The following is a 15,728-nucleotide window of genomic DNA, read 5'->3' as shown; positions in this document are numbered from 1 at the left end:
GGATATTGGTCACCTGCAAAGCGATGCAAAGCTGTTACATTACGTGGAGAAGGTTTTTCATACATGGAAATTGCCAAAAAGTTGGGAAATGGAGCAACAAAATCTGGAATGAGGAAGGTGTGCGAAAGGTTTAAGGCAACCAATACCTTCAAAAATCATGAACTTTGCACTCTTATATCTTTTTTTATAATAAAGCTAAAACATTGATGTTTTTTGCATCAATTAGTTTGACTCAACTTCTTTCCAATCATATATAGAAAGTACTATGTTTAAAATGGCTTCGTTTATATATTATCATGTCTTAAGACCACTATTGAGAAAAAAAACTTGCCGCGGGACAAGTATTTGAAGGTAAGATTTCCTAAGTACCAAAACACATCAAATATATTTAAAAATTTCCATATAGATTAGAAATAGGATAAGGAATCTAATGGAATGGGGAAAAGGGTACGTCATACTTTTAAAAAATTTTAAATATAAAAAAAAACATTTTGGGGAGTGATTTTATTATGAGGTAGGTATATATATGTAGATTGTTTTGCAAAAAATGGCACCAAAAAAGTCTGGAAATAAAAACACCGAAATAATTTGCTCATGCTTTTTATTTCATTTGCCCTCATGAGTGAAGATGTTGAACTCTAAAAAAGTGCTTCTTGAAATTTAAAACCTGCAGATAAATTTCCTGAAACTGTTATATGTGAAACACCAAAATGTTCTGTGGACGCACACGGATTTGTCCAAATATATTTTCATTACATAAAGTGTTAAAAAAAAAACACATATTTTTATGGAAAATAAAATTTTCACTAAAATCAAGCTTGAACATCAACTAAGCAGTTTGATTAAATCTTTCTTGGATTTCAGATTTGGAACAACATCTCTGTGCTCTATTCTTGGTCTAATAAAACTATCACGTCTCTGAAAACCACAAACAGCAGCTGCTGCTTCAGTCACTTGATTAACAACTCTTTCACAAGACTGGGTTTGGAGAGGATAGTAAGGTACTTCTATAGGAGAATCAAATACTTTTTGTAAATCTTTTTTCGTCATATTACATGTAAAACTTGGCTCCAAGATTTGTTCATTATTCCAGTCAATGAGTTCAAGGAGAGTCATAGCATCAAAGTTAAGTGTAGGTTTTTTTCGGTTTCTTACACTTACATCACCTTTCTCTGAATCTCCCCTAACTTTCATAATCATCTTGACTGCAAAAGCTCTATTTTCATTTGATGAGCTTGCAAGAAGAGAAATAAGGAGAGACTCAGAATGAGCATGACTTGCAACATTTTGAACAGACTTACTAACGGCATCCATAACTTCGACTGTTTGACCTCTTAATAAATAAAGAAGTTTGATTAGATGATGGGGCCCATCAACAATAGAGTGCTTTACCTTGATTCTAAACCACATATGAAAGTATACTTGAGCCACAAACTGAGAAAGAACTTTTAGATTTTTTAAAATATCACCTTTCAAGCCATGGTCACCAATGTAAAGCCAAAGAATTGCTTGACCGGTTGTGAGCCACCTGTTATGGCAAAGGTTGCCACATTTTCTGTTGACAAGTGAATGATTCAAGATAACTGATTCAAGACAAGAAACTAACTTGTAGCTTAGTGAAGCATCGGCTGACATAGTCTTTAAAATATCATCCGGAATTTTAGTTAAAGGTTTAATCTGCTAATCGGTTCAAACTTTTCTAGTCGTTTTAGTTGATTTACTTTTGATAATAGTTTGCGTATAGGCCCTTTGAATCCATCTTTAGAGTTTGTAGGTCCATCAAGATTTGCAATAAGTTGTCTTAAAGGTAGCTCATTGGTATGTAACATGCAAATTGACCAAAAACATTTTCTTCCAATAAGTTTCTCCAGGTGAGTTAAAAATCCGCCGTTGTTACTAGATCCAGTCATTGAATTTGTGGAATCTGATCCAATCACAATTATAGCTTGATCAATTCCTCTAGGAACCATCCAGTTATAAAGACCGATTGCAGCTTCTTTAGCTGGTTTATTTGAACCCTTTGAAGGTGTGTAATGGGTCAAATAGCTTCCATCTGGTTCAGAAGTAACACTTATGTTCTCTTGCTTTTCTGTTCTTCGACAAAATGCTTTAGTAATTGAATCTTCAATCAAAATTTGAGTAAGATCTTTTTTTCCATCTACAAATATGCCTTTGATAGGAGCTTCAATAATTATTTTTTCTGACAAAACTCTAGTTTTAGCCATAACCTCTTGTCTGGTTCTCCAAATCTTCTTAGGATCACATGCTAAACTAGCCATTTTTAGAGTCAAGTAATTTGATTTGATCAAATCTTGAAGAAAAGCATATACAATTGCAGATGTATCAGCAGGAGATATGTCAAATCGAAGAGATGCTAGTGCTGTATTAAGGATATTCATATAGTTTTGTTTAATGGTAATAAATGGGAAAGTTTTTTGTTTGATGTTATTGGAGTTATCTTCTAAGGATTCTACATTTACATCTTTTATTTTTTCAGGTAAAGTTTCTTGATCTAAGTCATGCCCCACTGATTCATAAGCTTTGTCTTCGATGTTTTCAATTTGAATCTGTGTATTAATGTGAGGTTTTTAATCAAATTTTTTCTTTTTTCTATGGATGCAATATCTATTATTTTACGTTTCACTGCTTTAACCTGTCTTTCTGTTTCTTCCTTGTCTAGTTGAAATATTTGGTAGCCTGATTTTTCACCAACCTTATCTCTTTGAGATTTGAGCCATAGTAAATCAAGTTGTGGCAACTTGATAGCTTTTGAGCAAATGCATAAAATATAAACTCCTGCAGAACAATTTTTAACCTCCTTACAAGGAGAAATTTCATCTGTACAAAGTAAAATGTTACACCTACATTTTGTTATATCTAACAATTTGTCTAGCTTACTTTCCCACAATTTGACAGTTTTTTCTTTTGTTTCTTTTTTATTGGAAACGTCTCTAAATTTATGCCAGGCAGTTAAAATTTTATCTGACAGCGTTTTTGAGATATGACAACAGGGGTCTTAAACAAAGCATTGGATTGAGACCATTGTTTCAATACCAAGTCTGCCAATACCACTGAGATTTCTTTTATAGGTAGATGACATCTCCTAAAAAAACATAAAATTTAAACTGTTTTAACATTGTCATTTGAAATGCATGAACTGTCTAATACTTGGATGTCCTTTGAATGTCCAACACGCCCACGGGTGTCAAGATGTCTAATGGATGTTCTATGGATGTTATTAGACATCCTGTGCCCTTTAAAATTCTATTATATCGTTTATATTATATTGTAATATCGTTTCAAAAAACTCACCTATCAAGATCATCAGAAAGAAGCAAACTTTTCTGAATATGTAGACCTTTCCTTAGTACATCTCTCAGTGTAGGAACTTCTGTTTCCAACCAATCTTTTCCAACTCCAAGATACTTAGTTAAATTAGTTGTAGAATAATGTCTAGTTTGTTTCAATTTTGAACTCTCCATAACACAATATTCTATTTTATTTATTTTTTACTGTAAAACGAAAACAATTATAATGAAAAACCACAAATAAAATGCAACAAATATTGCAACTTTTTGATATTGAAATATACACTATGAAATTCACTACTAACGCAAAGCAAATAACAACTACTAAGTAACTGTGTTCTATAATTCATAGATTACAACAACAAATGGACTTATTAAAAATTGGATAATCAAAAATTTAGAAGAAATTAGTAAGGTTTTGTTAATTTTTTGTTGTATTTTTTAACGCTTGTAAGTCGCATTTTTATACGCTTTTTTACATTTTTCAAGTTAATTTTTACAAAAAAAAAAAAAAAATTAAATTTTTTTTCTGGTTGAATATTGCTTAACTTACCCCAACCCATAATAAAATCACTCCCCAAATTTAATTTTCAAGTTTTCATTTTTTAGTATGACGTACCCTAATGGGAAACCATTTTTAACATTTATACATAATTTCTAAGTTCTCAGCGTTCAAAAACTTTAAGGTCGGTTTATTAAAAAAAAAAAGCTTTTTAAAAAATGGTTTCCTCCGAAAAAAGCAAGTATAGCCTTTCCTCTATTCAAAGTAAGTATTTATTTATGTTTTCTTGAAGAAATGGTGCTTAGGAAATTTGTTTACATATTATGTATATAGTGTTTTTGTTCCATTGCGTTTGTTTTGATTTTTGCGCTTGATTTTTGATGTTTTTTTTATGTTATTGCAGTGCCATTTCACTTCATTTCTTCATCATTTCATTTTGGTGCCATTTCACACCAAATATTCCATACTTAAGGTCAAGGTGGTTTGTCAAAAAATCATCAGTTTTTCCAGCACAAAAAATAACTTTAGATCCAATCAACTTCTAAAGTTGAAAGACTCCCATTTTTCAGGTCTTTTTAAGCTCTATACAACTATGTTAATCATATATAAATATATTGACAAAAAAAATCCTCTGGAACGGCTAAAATTGTGTTTATTAAAATCAATGTACTAATATGTAATGTGTAAGATATAAATTTGTACGCAAATTATCATCAAAAATAATCACTTCCTAAAAATAATCATCAAAAATAAAAAAACTCAAAAAACTATATTTGTTTTATAATTGAATATTTGTCTTTACAAACTGTCTTTACAACGTGTTTGCTTTTTCCTTCTTTTTTTTTGAAATTAAAATTACAAGTTTAAAAAACCACTTCTTTCTTTCAAAACACACACTAAAAAACATATGGAATATATATAATCCAAGTAAACGTTGAGTAAAACTACAGTGAACCGCTCGAAATGCCTTTAGGTAAACTGAAATTCCACCATAGAATGTTTGGTCGGAAGAGTTAAAATATAATTTAAAAAATTGTAACGTATGCCGATAGCAAGAAGAAAAAATTTTGATATAAGATATACCTTATTTTAATTTCGAATTGATTTTTGGTAACATATTAGTCATAAATGTGACTTCAAATTGCGATTTACAAATAGTCCTTTAACCTCGGTTTATTTATCTGAGTTGTTTCTGAGCTATGCCACGGCTGCTTTTTGATTCTGGGCCTTTTTTTCCTCTTCAATAAAATATTTTTCAAAGTTACGTTTAAATCTGTTTTAAACTGTTTTCTTTGTGAAAAATTTCAAAAAAATGAATCTATGCCCACCTATTACCAGTTCCAGTTGGTAGATATTAATTATAAAATATTATTAATAAAATGTCGGATAATGAAATAAATTTAAAGCACTCAAACTTACCATACCTGCTTCATAGAAAGAGCGCATTTATGCTACCCCTGCCATCCTAACCAAAAGGAAAGGAGTAGCAGTTGGTATATTAGGCTATCCCTTTCCGGCGTGCCTGTTCTTAACACACTTTCTAAGGTTTATTCAAGATATGAACACAACTTTTTTCGGCACGTCGGGATTAATATTAAAAAAAGCATATTTGACAGTGAAGTCGATGTTCTCTTTGCTGTCATCCATTTTCACAATGGGTTACCTTGGAGAACTAGTTAGCAACAACTTGTTAGCTACATACCCAGAGTTAGCAACAACTTAGAACAATAACAAGCTCTAAAGAACTCAAATATATCAACAATTAATAAAGTAACTTTTTTCAGTTATTTATATTTGAAAGAAGAAAAACTCAAACTTTGAGAAAAATTTGACTTTTTTAAAGCTATTTGGTTCCACAGAAAAGCTCCGCGATAATCTAAATTTTTGGGATTTTGGATGAAATGGAGTTCAGTTAGTTTTTTCTATGTTTGTTAACAGTTTATTTGACTTAAACCAGTTTGAACTTTTAATTAGCTCTATGTTTAATATAGTATAATATAAATCAAATGCTGTTTTCTTGTTTTACCAAGAAAAATGAGTCTAACGATAGTAGATGTTAGACTATAACAGCCGTTTTTCATTAAAACGTTTTAGTTTATTTTTAAAATCATTTACAGAAGTTGCATTAATGACATCTTGATCTAGGATGTTCCAAAGTTTATGCCATGAAAAAATTTTAAGATATTATTACTGAATAGAAAAAGGTTTGTTTTTATCAGCAAACATTGCTGCCATTAACATAAATGAGACTATTAACATAAATGAGAAAGAAAGTGGTTCCAATTGGACCCTTGGGAAACACTACATTTTATACATCTAGTAACTTTTTTGGTGCAGGATACATTAATTTGAATAAACTCTTTAAGGTTGTTTAAATAACTTTTAGTAATTTTAGAAAAATTTCAGCTGATTCCCTTATTTTTAAATTTTATATAAGAATCTCATAATCCTTAAAAATATTTGAAGTTTAGTTTTTCTACTATGTCAATAAATTTTTTTGTTGTTTATGTAGCTTTTAAATAGCTTGTGAAAACCTCTACCAGCAAATATTGTTTTAGTGGATTTGCAGTGGACATATTTTTTAGCGATTCATTAACCATTTGTAGCAGTCTCTATAATTGGCAAGCCGATAACTTTCCAACATGTTAATAATGGCTAGCCACATTTATTGGCTGACACTAATGGTCCACTAAGTAACCGGTAAAAAAATACAATGGTCCGCTCAAAATGTGTATATAGGTCTACTAAAATTCTGCTATAGAATGTTTGCTGGGGTGCTTTATGTTTTTTTTGCGCACTTAATACCTCTCGCATTCACTGACATATATATTGAGCTCTTTTTCATCCTAAAATACTTCAAAACACTCAATGATTTTTGACAACCATAACCATATTGCAAAACTGCAGATTAAATTCTCAATTGTTACTGCTTTACAAGATTAAATGGAGAGATGTGGTATTTTTCAAATAGTTCAGATTTACATGAATAATTCTTGAATACTCCTAATATTAATAGAATATTCTTTGTATATCATGCTTTTTTTTTAATTTTACCCATTTGGTTAAATTTTAAACGCTACTCACTATGCATTATAAGGTCACTATAATGCTCATTATGCTTTAAAAGGTCACATTATGCTTTAAAAGGTCTTCATAATGTTCATTATGCTTTAAAAGATCGCATTATGCTTTAAAACGTCATCATAACTCTCATTATGCTTTATAAGGTTAGCACAATGCTCATTATGTTTTAATAGGTCACCATAAAACTCATTATACTTTAACAGGTCAGCATAATACTCATTATGCGTTATAAGCATAACCGCTCATTATGCTTTAAAAGGTCAGCATAATCATTGAAAAAAAGAAATTTAAAAGTTATTATTTTGAAATTTTAAGTTTTAAGACGCATTTTTTAACTATGTAAGCTAAATTATAAAAAATACAAAATGATAAAGCGTATTTTAAAATATACATAGTTTTCTGTTCATAATATATATATAAAATAAGGTATGTTAAACCTACAATAAACTTTATTAGCAGAATTAGGACACGGTGAATGTCCAGTTTGTTGAATGCAATTGTTAAACTTTGTTCAAGCTTAACTTCGTCAAATACTTTTTTGATTCTGTGTTTCCACAACAATTTTTAATAAGATTTTTTTACTATATTGTTTCCAAAATATTGCGATATGTTTGAGGAGGTTACAAAACAAAAAAATTGTTTACATTAATAAAAAAAATTAAAACTAAACTTACTTCGAAACGATAACGTCTTTCCTCTTTTTTTCATGTTCTATCAGAAAGTGAAAAAACTCGTTATTTTTTATTTACACGCATTTTTTACATAATTAGCATAATAGAAACGGATTATTTATTGATAAATTTTAATTTTATGAGATTAAAAAGCTTATGTTGAACGTTTTGGTTATGTTCTACGCTTTATGATTAAAAAAGTACCTTCGAACATTTTGCGGATCAATAAAATCTTGTATTTGAGGCTAACATACCCCTGATACAATTTTAATACAAGAAATATCTTTTGTAAAAAATATATAGCTGTGTTATTTAAAAATATTGGCATATAAATTCGCCAAATGGTCACACACGAACAGTGAACGCCTGAGGGAAGAAATGAAGTACATTAGAATATGAAATACATTAGAATAAAGGAGAATTATTTTTTGAACAAAGCATATTTTGACGGTTGTCAAGACAAATATAAAGATTAATAGAGGAATATTTAAAAATAAATAAGACAGACAATGCACCCAAACAGTACTTACAATAATTAAAAAATTATTTTATAAACACTAAAATGGACGAAGATATACAATAAATATATCACCAAACAAAAACTTATAAAAGAAAAAATTGATTACAAAATAAAAAGTATGCATACAACAGTGTGCGTGTGTGCAGGCCCATAGCAACCGGGTGGGAAGCAGGGGCATTTGACTCCCAATAATTTTTTAAATATTGAAGAAATTGACTGAAAAAATGACTAAAAAAAAAAGTTTAGTGCTTTACAAATTCTTTGATATATTTTAAATTCAGTTTAAATTTTTTTTTTAGGTTTTTGCTATAACTCTATTTAAGTTTAATCTCATTATGATTTTCATTGTTTTATATTCATTATTCTTGATCTTAATCTAGATTTTGGGTTGATTAAAAAATGCATAATTTTTTACGCTATGTCTAGCGCAACGGTACCGTCGCTTTAATTTTTTTCTTAAAGTCACGGTAGTGATTTCTGATTGGTTGATTTATCTTTTATTTTATTTGGAGAATGCATGCCCAAACCAAAACCCTTAATCAATGTATGTGCGCTCCACTGCGCCTACCCCTTAATCAGTCAATGTATGTACACTCACTGCGCCTATTCCTAAATCAGTGGATGTATGTACACTCACTGCGCCTATCCCTATATGAGTCGATGTGTGTACACTCACTGCGCCTATCCCTATATCAGTCGATGTATGTAAATAATAAAAATCAATGTAACTTTCAATATACAACAATAATAATAACTTTCAATAAAAAAATAGTTAAAAAACATTTAAAAAAAATTTTTCTTAGCAAAGGACTTGAACCCGGATAAGAACCTTGAACTCGGATCACCGTGGTATATGAACCAATAAGATACCACAATGCTAAACGTGCAATGTGAAGCTGCAATTCTGTTTAAATTTGTATAAATAAAACTTTCAAAATCATTAAATAATATTTACAGCCGTGACTTAAAACAAACCAATCAAACTTTAATACCGTGACTTAAAAAATTAAAGCAACGGTACCGTTGCGCTAGACACAACGAATTTTTTAATATTGGAGATAGCAATATGTGTAATATTTTTTCCAAAAGTCAAGAAGGTACAAATCAATTAAAGCCTGATACTTATACAACTAAAGCCGCAGCGATGGCTCTCGAATCTGGGAGCTTATCGCAACGAGAACCTGCACAAGAGTATAAAGCTTCAAAATCAAGTTTATAGCGGAGAATAAAGTTTAACATAAAAACTTCTTATAATAACTTATTTTTTGATGAACAGCATAAATATATTTTTAACAAGGCACAAAAGATGAATATCCAATAAATCTTCGTCAAGCATCTAATATGCATTATGGACTTAATGTTAGAGAAACAACCCTTACGGAAATGTTCTATCGGTATTCCATGAAAAACCCATGGAATTCTATAAGTAAACCATGGTTTTCCCATGGAAAATAGATTTCATCAAATTTCCATGGGTAAATTTTATGAAATTCCATGAAAATTGAAATTCCATTGAATTTCCATGGGTGAACTATGGTTTTTTTTTTCATAGCTCAAGTTGCACCGTGGGTTTTACGAATGCGCTTTTAAAGACGCCGTCGTAATTCGTAGAGTTACAATCATTTCTAACTTGAGTAAACAATGTTTTCTGTATTCCTCTATTATTCTGTATTTAATAAGACTATAACTTAAATGTTTTTTATAATGCATCACATTTAATATGATTCAAACTAGACATATTTGCAATAGCTAGAATATGATAAATGTATGCATTTTATAACGCATCATAATATGATATTATTACAAAGATGTTAGTCTCGAGGCTAAAATCTTGGTCCCGAGAGGTCTCGTGACTCATTTAACTGTCTTGTTCTTAGTCTTGGTATTAAATCAAGGCGGAGGTGTACTTGATTCACGTGCGAATAAAACGATGGTTTATTATAGTTGTTTTTTAATTAAAATCAAATAAGATATGCCACCCTCCCCTAACCCCGTGAATTATCTACACCTCCACCTAAATCAAAATGTCTTGGTCTTAGTCTAGGCCTATACTGTCTTTACGTCTCTGGATCATAATGCATTTTAAAATGCATATATTTTTTGTTTATATATTTAAATATATATTACTTATGCATATACTTATTCTAGCTATTGCCAATTGTTTTGCTTACTTTGCATAACTTGCAATAGTATAACAAGTATGTCAAGTGAATCAGTTTGATTTTTAATGTTGATTTGGTTTACAACAAATATTTTAGTTTCGATGTACATCAGATAACTATTGTTGTGTATGTGTATTAGATATGTATGTGTATTAGATAACATTAGTTATCTAATACACATCGAAACTAATACAATCATTATTATAAAATTTATCTAATATATTAGATAAATTTTATAATAATGATTATATTAGTTTCGATGTGTATTAGATAACTAGTATTTTAATACATTAGTTATATAATACAGATCGAAACTAATATAATCATTATTATAAAATTTATCTAATATATTAGATAAACTTAGATAAGCAGTGTATCGGATAAGATCAGATAACTAATGTACAAAAGATAATTAGAACTATCTTTTTTTTATTTTTTTTTAACGGCTTTAGTTTGCATAAAAATGTTTGAAGTTAAAAAACTTTATTGTATGGTAAATGTTTATTAAGTATTAAAAAACTTTATTTTATGATAAATGTTTTATTCAATTTTAGTTCTGCCAAGTTGTTTTTGTCTCTTTGTTGACGCAAACATTCAACTCGGCATTAGTTAGCGACTAGATCTGGTAGGGATATTTATTATATTTTTTCTTTACAATTAAATAGCAGAATTATTAGAATATGTGAATAATGTAATATTTTGTGTATAAATTCTTTTATTTTTACTTTATTATTTTATTTAAATTACTTCATTATAATCCGACAGGTTTGATTGGCGATATAAATAATGTTGTTAAACTAGTTAAAAAAATAACTAATGTTGTTAAACTAGTTAAAAAGCTACGCGTGGTTTCTGTTGCGCGTTTAAAACTCCCGAAAACACTAAAGGCTATTCTACATTTAGCTTTTTTTTAAATTTTCCGCGCGGAAAGTGACTTCACGCATGCGCACACTGTAATATTAAAAAAAGTTGGCGGAAAATTATAATAAAAGTTGGAGGAAATAAAAGCTCAATAACGTTGAGCTTTTGATCGGGAAGTTATTTGCTCCTATAGTATTATCCAATAAAAAACAAGAAAGCTATCACATGATACAAGAAATAATATTTTGTTTTAAACAAACTTTGAAAAATAAACAAGTATACTTGGATTAACAATTTTGCTATTTTATGATAAGCAAAATGGAAATTAATAACAATGGTGATTTGGCTAGAATTAATATGTCATCTGAACAACAAACATATATTTTATCTTTGCTTCAAAAACAAAACAATTCACAGCAACTGTTTTTGTCGCAACCAACAATTGAAACCTCACTTATATGTTCTAAAGAATTAACTAAAAAAAATGTAAATACAACTCTAAAAAGAAAAATTAACTTCAACGATATAGACGAAATCGATAATGAAGAGTTTATTGAGTGTGTTAGAAAATACTCCTGTTTTAAACAGGAGTATTTTTTAACACACTAAAACTTTAATAAACAGTGTTTATGGAATACTGCATTATCTTCGCATAGAGATTATGATAAAAGAAAAAATGCTTGGGAAATGATTAATGAAAGTCTTGATGGTGCTTATACAGGTTAATAAATTTCTTGCATTCAAAGGGAAACTATAGAGAAAAGTTTGTGTTTTGGGCTGATTTATGCTTATAGATCTAATTTATAATTCTAATCAATTAATAGTTACTGATTATACTTATTTTAATATATCATGGCACTCTAAGTAGTGCTTTTTTTAATTTTTTTTGTTATACTTGATTTTTTGTTATTAAAACTTACTCTGTTTTAATTAACTTTGTAGTTGAATCCCTGAAAAAAAGCTATGGAAAGGTTTATAAGAAAATTTTAAACGATGCAATGACAGACGAGAGAAAGCAACACGGTCAGGGGCAGCAGCATCTATACTGCCAACATGCAAATATTTCAAACAACTACAATTCTTGACAGATACAGTCTGTCCTCAAGACACAGATTCGAACTTAGATTCAATAGTTGAAGAAAACGTCAATATAGAGTTTCAAGTTGAACCAACTATATACACAAAAAGTTTAGCTGAACAAGTCGGTTGCAGTTCCACCGATTTGCAGTTCAACACAAAAACTTGCTCAAGTCGCAATACAAAAAGATTCTGATGATTTATATTGTAGAAGTTTGTTTAGCAGGTTAAAAGAGCTTCCAAAAAAGAAAAATCGTTTGGCAAAAATAAGAATTGAAGAGGTTTTATTTACTTTAGAGTTTGAAGAATAATAACTTTTTAAACAAAACTTTTTATATAAAAATTATATAAATTTATTTATATTTATGATAAAAAACGTCAAACTTTAAATTATTTTCTTTTTTATTCCTTGTATACTGTGTCCGAATATTATTATTTACTATTTTATATTATTCTTCATCAAAAGGATTAGATGTACTGTTAACTATTCTATCTTGCCATAAAACTAAGCCCTCCTCCGAATTAAAGTAATCTTTATAATTATTTCTTATAGATTTTGCTTTTTTGATAAAATTATGGGCTCCATTGAATTGATTTAAGTCCTTGATAATTATTTATTCCTGGTCAATCTCCATTGACCAGGAATATTCTCGTGTGAAGTTTCTTGATCAACATAATGACTTGGGCAATATGAGAAATTATCTGTTTTTATTTGTATTTTTATTAGAAAGTTGTGCAGAGCCACAGTTGCTTTTACAACAATTTTCACATTTTCAATTTTTAATACTATCGGTCTTCTAAATATTCGGAATCTGCTAGCCAATACCCCAAAAGTGTTCTCAATTACTCTTCTTCCTCTTGATAAGCGATAGTTAAACACAATTTTTGTTTTATCGAGATTAGTTCTTCTTGGATAAGGCCTCACCATATGCGGCTTTAATGCAAACGCCTCGTCGGCTAAAAAAGTGTAGAGAAATGTTATGGATTTCGAATAACCACTTATACATGATGGATCAGGAAAATTTAACAGATTATTTTCAATAGCGGATCCAACTTTGCTATTATTTTAAATACCACCGTCACTTTGACGCCCGGAGCCACCAATATATCAACCAAAGTGAATTCATATTTTGCATTACACGTTGCTAAAAGTACAATGCTAAATGTTTTTTTGTAGTTAAAATACATAAAGCCACTTCGGGCTGGCAACTGAATAATTACATGTTTACCATCTATTGCCCGAGACAATGAGGAAAATTCCATCTTTCGTAGAACTCAGAAGATATTTCAAGCCATTCTTTTTGTGAAGATGGTGCTAACAAATATCCTTTTTTACAAATAACATTCCAAATTACTTTACATGTTTCTATGATAATTCTTCCTATAGTTGTAGGGCTCATTCTGAAACTTATTGCGATTGTTATCTGAGCATCGCCAGTAACAAGATATCTTAGTGCTATACATAGTCTTTCTTCAGCAGTTGCTGAAGAAAGACTATGTATGTTGCAACTGCCCGTCTTAGAGAAGATTTAGATATAAACGGAGCAACCCATGATAGTAATATTTCAAAAGTTTGTGAACTCATGCGAAAACTCTGAAAGAAGTATACACTGTCAAATAGTTTTAAATCTTTTACTAATACATTAAAAAGACCTTTTCGTGAACGTTCCATAAAAATTCTACGCATCCACATATTATGTTTCCTGCGATTTCTCAATAAAATACACTTTTTTAATAAAAGCAACAAAGTTATTTTCTTTTTTTAGTAGATTTCTTTTATTTAAAACCATTCTTTTTTTATAAAAAAACAAAACAACACAAAATTCAGCGCGGTAAATGGAGATTAAATTCCGCCTATAGTTTTCAGCCAAAAGCAAACTATAGCGCGTAAATTTCCGCCTAAGCGCAAAAAAATTCTGAATGGAGAACGGCCTTAAGAATAACACGTGTCAAGAATAGGCTTTTCATTCCGTGAAAGTAACTACTATATTTTACCTAAAAACTAGTTTGGATATTAAGTTTTTAGTGATGGTTTTTCCGTTACAAAAATGGAGTATTAAATTATAAGAAGTTTTCGCAACAAATGCGAAACCATTACTAAAAGCACGCGATTTTTTAAATATATTTAAATATATTTTTAAATATATAAATATATTAAATATACTAAAAGCACGCGATTTATTAAATATATTAAATATAAACATTTTTATTATTCGGAAGGTTTTAAAGTGTGTAACAAGAACATTCAGGAAATATTTGTGTGTGTTTGTGTGTGTATATATATATATATATATATATATATATATATATATATATATATATATGCATATATATACACATATATACACATGTGTATCTATATATATACACACTTGTGTATCTATATAATATATACAATATATATTTTATATATGTATGTATAATACATACATATATAAAATATGTATGTGTTTATTTATGTATTCATATGTATATATGTGTGTATGTATTAGTCTATATATTATGTATGTATAAGTATATATATATATATATATATATATATATATATATATATATATATATATATATATATATATATATATATATATATATATACATATACATATACATAAACATACATACACTTATAAATAAATGTATATGTGTATGTATTATGTATACTTAATATATACACATATACACACATATGTGTGTGTATTTCGGCATATGTATATGTGTGTGTATTTGTATCTGTATATGTGTGTGTATTTCTGTGATGAATATATATATATATATATATATATATATATATATATATATATATATATATATATATATATATATATAATACATTTTTTGTGTTAATAATGTTATTGTTATTGCTATTAGTATTGTTATTATTGTTATATGTTTGATAAATACCAGTGTCGTTCATATATAAATGTGTGTGTACTAAATGCTATAGGATATCCTATTAATAATAATTATTTAACAAAAATGAAAAGAACAAGTTCAACATAGTAGAAAGAATATATGAAAAAATATCAATCAGTCTTAGCTGGAAATTTTTTTTCTGAATGTTTAAATTTGTATTCGAGCTACGAGGCTGCACCAATATACTACCTATGCTTCATCAAATAAACTTTCTCTACCAATATTGACAGCAAAATCTAGTAATACTTTGTTGCAAAATACTGTCCGTAAGTAACTTTACTTATCTGTAAATCAATTGTTTATATTTTAAAATTATTATGTAAATGTTAAATTAATTTTTTTTGTTTTAGAAGATACAAAAATGAGTCAGCAGTATAAAAAATATGGCATGAGCCGAAGCCAGCAAGAAAATTTCTTGCATAGTCTATTTGATTGCAGAAATAATATTTTCTTTGCTGAAAAAGGTAAGGGTCTATTATCAAGCAGACTATGGCTAGTGATATGCATTGGCACATGTTGAACTTTTTTTGTTTTATTTGTGTGTGTGTATATATATATATATATATATATATATATATATATATATATATATATATATATATATATATATATATATATATATATATATAT

General features: G+C 28.7%; 1 protein-coding gene and 1 long non-coding RNA gene across 2 annotated transcripts in view; one reads left to right on the top strand and one right to left on the bottom strand.

Moving 5' to 3' along the window:
- Nucleotides 1–7,703, bottom strand: part of LOC136089213 (uncharacterized) — a 43,581-nt gene extending 35,878 nt beyond the window's left edge. Inside the window, exon 1 of the mRNA XM_065814963.1 lies at nt 7,569–7,703. Coding sequence (XP_065671035.1) covers nt 7,569–7,602 — 34 coding nt within the window. The 5' untranslated portion in view covers nt 7,603–7,703. The remainder of the gene's footprint in view (nt 1–7,568) is intronic.
- Nucleotides 7,704–10,630: 2,927 nt separating this feature from the next.
- Nucleotides 10,631–12,575, top strand: LOC136089436 (uncharacterized). Its single transcript, XR_010643051.1, has 2 exons — nt 10,631–10,872; nt 12,051–12,575. It is a non-coding gene; the product is annotated as an uncharacterized LOC136089436 (long non-coding RNA).
- Nucleotides 12,576–15,728: the final 3,153 nt, after the last annotated feature.

This window comes from Hydra vulgaris, chromosome 13 (assembly GCF_038396675.1).
Source record: "Hydra vulgaris chromosome 13, alternate assembly HydraT2T_AEP".
NCBI lineage: Eukaryota > Metazoa > Cnidaria > Hydrozoa > Anthoathecata > Hydridae > Hydra > Hydra vulgaris.
The sequence above is the reverse complement of the archived record's forward strand: the minus strand, read 5'-3'. Positions and strand labels throughout refer to the sequence as shown.